Raw genomic sequence first — 6,014 nt, 5'->3', positions numbered from 1 at the left:
CAATAAACAGAATTATGTATCTTAGTGTAGTCTACTTGTGTGCCAAGTTATAATGTTTACATAAAAATTTTACAGCATTTTTAATAACCACGGCAACACCGTTCATCGAATCAAAAACTATTATTATCTTAGTGCACGTGTGCCAAGTTGTAAAAAATTATAGCATTTTGAAACAATTTTAATTTTGTAACCACAGCAACACCGTTCATCCAATTCAAAAACTGATAGACAGAATTATGTATCTTAGTGTAGTCTACTTGTGTGCCAAGTTATATTGAAATCAGACCAAAACTGATATAAAATTATTATAAAAAATTATTATCAGAATTAAACAATCTACTTGTGTGCCAAGTTATATTGAAATTAGGCCAAAACTGTAGGTATATTTTACAGTTAGACATTCACTATCGCATAAGCTCTTCTGGTCTCTGACCAGTAGAGCTAAAAATTATTATCATAAACAATACATATGCAGACTGAGGTATATTCACATTGCTTCCGATTCAGAAATTTAATTTTACTTGAGACTGAAAAAGATTATCCTAACATGATGCTTTATATACAATGATGCACATTAAAGCTGAACACAATTCATAAAAGAATTTGTCTGCCATATTTGACCAGTCTCTTGCTATATATGAGGGCCCCTTTATAAAGCTGCTCACTAAGTCGCTGTTCAATGTAATCAATCATCACCAGTTAGATGGAAGTATGCTATGCTACACTTGGTAGTGAAAAATGAATAAATGTGTACGTCTTCTAATGCAAGAGAGTAAGATACCAAAGCAACTTGCAACAGTTGCACAGGTCAGTACAGTATACAAACACAAATATGCATAACTGCAATAAAATGTAATCAAAGGTAATGCAAGATAACCAGCACGACCATGTGTCACCATTCCATGCAGATACCTGTGACAATAAAGAGGTCAGGGGTAACAATGTGACGAGTATACCCCAATGCCTATATTGTAGATGGGCATTGCCTACGATATTCCTATTGCCTGTTCAGCTTTAAATTGGTAAAAAAAAAATTCTGTGGAACGTTTGGGTTATTTCTTTAAAGGCAAAAACGTTGACAATAAGTCAATCAACTAGCAACGTTTGCTGAAATGGAGATTTATTGTAGTGGAGAGTTAGACTCAAACCATCAATAACACTCAAATATTGCAAAGATAAGTATATAATCATGAATTTATCATGTTTATTGAAGTTACCACAAGAAATGTATTGGTAGAACATGATTAAAACAGCTGCTTATCTGATTGGCTATTTAATTTAGGGAATACCACAGATATCCAAATAAACCATTCAACAACTTTCTGAGAGATGGATGTATGTAGAAGAAAGCTCAAAAGGTTCCACTCAAATAGAAAATTATACACCACTTCAATGCACATCACTGAACACTAAAGCTGTAAATGATTTGTTGATCACACCTCTGTATATCACAAACAAGAACAGTTCACACTTGTACATGTTTTATTGTGTAAATTTACAAACGACGACCACGACGACCTCCCTTTCTGCGGGTGCTGTCTGATGGAATTGGGGTCACATCCTCTGAAAAAATAAATACAGCACATTTTATCCAAAGTTGATACAGAATTTTCAAACCAAAACTCTATGGGCATCTGGCTCTTTCTCAAGTTTTCTATTTCTAAATGTAGGTAATCAAAAGATATCAAAAGCTAACCTCATTCAATGTAATACTTAAGTAATAAGAAATCCCTTAGTAAACAAATATGCTGGAATTGTGCATCCCCAGATGAAATTGGTACTAAGGAATGAACTTGCTTCAAAAACTTTTTTGTTCAAACACTGAGAAAATAAAATTAAGATTTAGGCCAAATAAAATTGAAATGATGGTTCTCAGGCCTACGTGCATCCGTTTTGAGGTAGCTGCATTCTAAATTTTTAATTAGTTAAGTCAGATCCAGCATTCAAATCAGGTCTGAGAGTGTGCATCCCTGGATCATCCAAGCAAGTTATACTGACAAACACTTATAGTCACTTAAGAATGAAACATATATACTGACAAACACTTATAGTTACTTAAAGTCATATACGCTATATGAACGCCGAATTTTGTGTGAAACAAAATGATTAATGATTTAAAACACATGAAGTGTAATAAAAAATAATACTTTCCACAAAATTGTACTATAGATGTCGTTGTAATAACAAAACAATTAAAGAATATCTAGGAATTAAGAATTCAGTCTTTTCATGAATATTGATAAAGGAAGTGCGTAAACAGTAGGACTTCCTATATATAGAAACGCATGTCCACGGAAAATCACAGACAACGAGGTATGTTGCATTTTGACAACAATCATTAATATAAGGTTAATATGCGTCATAACAGAGAAGATAGTTGATACTGAAATAAATTAAAAGATAAAGTACCATTAAGTATCCACGTCAAAAGTGAGTAGTATCTCAAACGGTTTTCCTTGTTTTCTTTACGCCACGTGTTTATCAATCTAAAAGTAGCGACGGCGTCACGTGATGGATTTATTTAAAAATAGCTGTTTTTCTTTCCTTGCAGGATAATAAATAATTATAATTTTATAACTTTGCATTAATTTTAATGGTGTAATTTACATTATCTTCGTAACTTTTATTGATAAACAAATTGTATCAATTTCCAATCGTATTTTAACTGGCGCAAGTTATAGCGTGTATACTTTTAAGAATGAAATATAACCTATCTCAAAAAACATTAATTCGTGCAATTTAATGAAATATATTGAATGAAAATGCAGCATTTGAAACCATACTGGTATAGAAATATCTCAAATGGGAGATGACTTGACTAGCCCCGGGCATTGGGGAATGATTTGTCATCCCCTGCACTTGTACACTAAAGACTGCCTAGTGTCGGACATAATTGACATCTTCATGACATGATAACACGAGATAATAAGATGTCAAACAATGAAAACTTATCTATTCTTTAGAACATATTTATTAAATGATTTTAGAATAAATGTCATATTCAATATGACAGAAAAATCCCATTTTTATGTTGATGTCATTTTTACCTGATGAATCAGTATCATTCCAAACTGATAGAAAATAAATACATTGTGATCTAAAAATTTGTCCAAATGTGCAAGTTTAAATTTTTTTTATATCAGTTGTGTAAAGATATTTGATTCAGGAAACAATTTAAGCTTGATATGATCACACTGAAAACTTACCAATTCTGCCAATTTTCATTCCTGAACGAGCCAAAGCTCTGAGAGCAGACTGGGCTCCAGGTCCAGGGGTCTTGGTCCTGTAATCAATGATAACATGTTATTACTTCAGTAATGTGTTTGGCTTTTTCAGAATCTATTATTAAGGTAATTGTCTCTAACTTTGACAATACTCCCTTCTTCTTGCATTTGTTTAGTTTGGAATAAATTAGTAAATGGTAATTTGTGAAGTTTCACTTTCTTCCCCATTTGCAGCAACTCAAAAAGGATATTTAAGATGTAGAGTTTAAAAAACACTGTGGCCCAAGGTTCAAGTCCTTAAGTTTCTAGGCAGATTATAAAATTATCACCTATCAACTGGGGTTCAAAATTTTTTTTGTCACGGTCAAGTCCAGGACTTGAAGAGTACATTTTAGGCAAGTCCGAGGAAGAAATTTCATAGTCCATATTTACTTATACATCATTAAATTTATGTTACTTATAATTTATTTTCATTTGTTGCATTGAATGAATAAAGACTATATGTATCAATTTATGTTTTATTTTTCCTCCATAAACTGTCATACATGAGTATTTCAACACAATACCAGACTGATAGATTATTGATACATTACAATAACTTTTACAAATACTCACTACTGAATAAACCATTTGTTACAATAAATAGAAATTAGAATGTGCTGTAAGTCACAGCTAAAACCGAAATTTAACAAACTCATTGCCGTTTGTCATATAGGAGGAAACATGAGGAATTGCGTAAAAGCAAGAGTCTAACCGCAACGGAAAATAAAAAGACGGATTGTATTTTCGAAACATTGGTAATGTTTTATGGGTATTTTAACCCCCACAAACTCACATTTTTACTTAATACATTTGAGAATTTGCTTTATTTTTAGCTTGACGATCATTTTTTTAACTTAAAAAAAAAAGATAAACAAGAAACATAGCCAAGTCCCAGGACTTGGGTGAATTCTAAATGCCGAGTCCGGATCCGGAATTTGTTAGTCCGAGACGTCGGGCTTGAGGAATTTTGAACCCCTGATCAATTGTCTGTTAGACAAGATGTAAAAAAAAATATAGAAAAAATAAAAATCATGGCTGTTTCACTAGATGCAGTTTGAACAATACTTTACTTTTATTGCTACAAGTTACATCACCATGAGGTTTCAGAATTATTTGAAATTCCTTCATTTTTTTTTTTTTATTTTTTTTTTTTTTGCAAATGGACTTTGGGGTTTTTTTTTTTTTTTGGTTTTTTTGGGTGTTGGGGGGGGGGGGGGGGGGGGGGTTTAAACCCCTGAAATGCAACTTCTCACTTCTCTGCTAATATGCTTTCACTGATGAAGCATATTTTATATTTTGTTGTTCTTGACTTGTCTACACAAATAAAATATTCCTATGTAATAAAACAATCAGCTTTCTTCAGAATATTGGACAATCTTTTCTTACAATATACATTTAGTCACATAACAGAGTCAGTTTGAAGTAAGGATCAGAAGAATGGTTGGAAGCCAATCAAGATTATATGCATTTTCAACAACAATTTTGCAATGGAGGTAAACTGATTGAATACAGGTTTAAATTTGCAGATGTATATAAATTGCTCTTATCTTTTCCTGTATCTAACTACTGCTGCTTGAATTTCCATAATTACAAAAATGGTCTTCAGAATGCATGAAAAACAGAAATGACCTTTTTTATATTGTACCAACTCTTTCTTGAATTTGAAAAATTTATCAAGAGACAATAAGTAGTCCATAATCCATTTTCAACCTTTACAGTAAAATAAAATGGACCCATTTATCAATCTCAATGCTTTTCAGTCTGGTTGCTCCTCTATACACTAACCTGTTTCCTCCAGTGGCCCTCAGTTTAATGTGGAGTGCTGTGATTCCCAGAGTCTTGCACTTCTCGGCTACATCCTGGGCTGCCAACATAGCAGCATAGGGAGAGGCTTCATCTCTGTCAGCCTTCACCTTCATACCTCCGGTGATACGAGCAATGGTCTCTCTACAAAATTAACCAGGTATTTTACTATTTATACCTCAAATCATACAGCAATGGTCTATCTTATGCATGTAAAATTATTCTTTATCGAAATCTTTAACGTATGGAAAGTTACAGATTACATCTCCTTAATTAATTCCATCTACTGTATCTATTGAAGCTCGATTATTCTGAAGAAGCGTACAAGTACAGTCTTCCACAAATAGCATGTATGTCTTGACCATTTATCATTTAGTATTGGAAAACATGTCTCACATCTATAGTCATGCTATGAAGTGATAGAAAATATACTAGTTTATCCTTGCATATTAATTATTGTACTAACTTTCCAGACAGGTCAGTGACATGTACAAATGTATCGTTGAAGCTGGCAAAAATGTGAGCCACTCCAAAAACATTTTCGCCCTCTTTAACTTGGGGGCCAAGAACAACTTGTTCTGTCTGTTCCTTCTTTCCCTTTCGTGGGGCCATCTGCAGAAGAAGAAAAAACATTACATAGGAACCAAATAGTTCAACTTCAAGGCTTAAAAAAGAAAGCACTTTTTCCAGTCAGAAGTTAATATCTCAGTCATGGTAAAAGGTCAGCGAAAAATAAAGTTTTTGATGTCATAAATAAACCTTCTATCAAATCTTTCCATGTAAACATGAAAGATATTTCATATAATTTTCATAATATAAAGGAATATGAATGCTTCATGTCACTAGTATTCGGAAACTAAAATTCCGGTTGTATTATAACAGACATGAGGGACAATGTAGAATAACAGAGGTATAAAATATTGACTTTTTCATGTAAAACAAACT

The 6,014-nt window shown here is 32.7% G+C and overlaps 1 protein-coding gene across 1 annotated transcript; it reads right to left on the bottom strand.

Annotated features, from left to right (window-relative positions):
* Positions 1–1,464: 1,464 nt before the first annotated feature.
* On the bottom strand, positions 1,465–5,712 carry LOC134273250 (small ribosomal subunit protein uS11). The gene is made up of 4 exons (XM_062755441.1): positions 5,536–5,712; positions 5,052–5,213; positions 3,207–3,283; positions 1,465–1,563 (listed from the first exon to the last, which is right to left on the bottom strand). The coding sequence occupies exons 1-4, from the start codon at positions 5,700–5,702 to the stop codon at positions 1,496–1,498; spliced, it is 474 nt and encodes a 157-aa protein (XP_062611425.1). The 5' UTR covers positions 5,703–5,712; the 3' UTR covers positions 1,465–1,495.
* Between the last annotated feature and the right edge of the window lie 302 nt (positions 5,713–6,014).

The sequence above is a fragment of the Saccostrea cucullata genome, unplaced genomic scaffold, assembly GCF_032062105.1.
Source record: "Saccostrea cucullata isolate Sc308-1 unplaced genomic scaffold, CSIRO_AGI_Scuc_v1 ctg31, whole genome shotgun sequence".
NCBI classification, from domain to species: domain Eukaryota; kingdom Metazoa; phylum Mollusca; class Bivalvia; order Ostreida; family Ostreidae; genus Saccostrea; species Saccostrea cuccullata.
Note: the sequence above shows the minus strand (reverse complement) of the source record. Positions and strands in the feature narration are given on the sequence as shown.

Bases quoted from the DNA above. Each gene is read 5' to 3' on its own strand.
- LOC134273250 (XM_062755441.1), bottom strand. From the start codon at position 5,702: ATGTTTTTTCTTCTTCTGCAGATGGCCCCACGAAAGGGAAAGAAGGAA. The intron at 3,284-5,051 runs GTTAGTGTATAG...CATTGATTACAG, and splicing joins AGGGCCACTGGAGGAAACAG to GACCAAGACCCCTGGACCTG. The intron at 1,564-3,206 runs GTAAGTTTTCAG...TTATTTTTTCAG, and splicing joins AATGAAAATTGGCAGAATTG to AGGATGTGACCCCAATTCCA.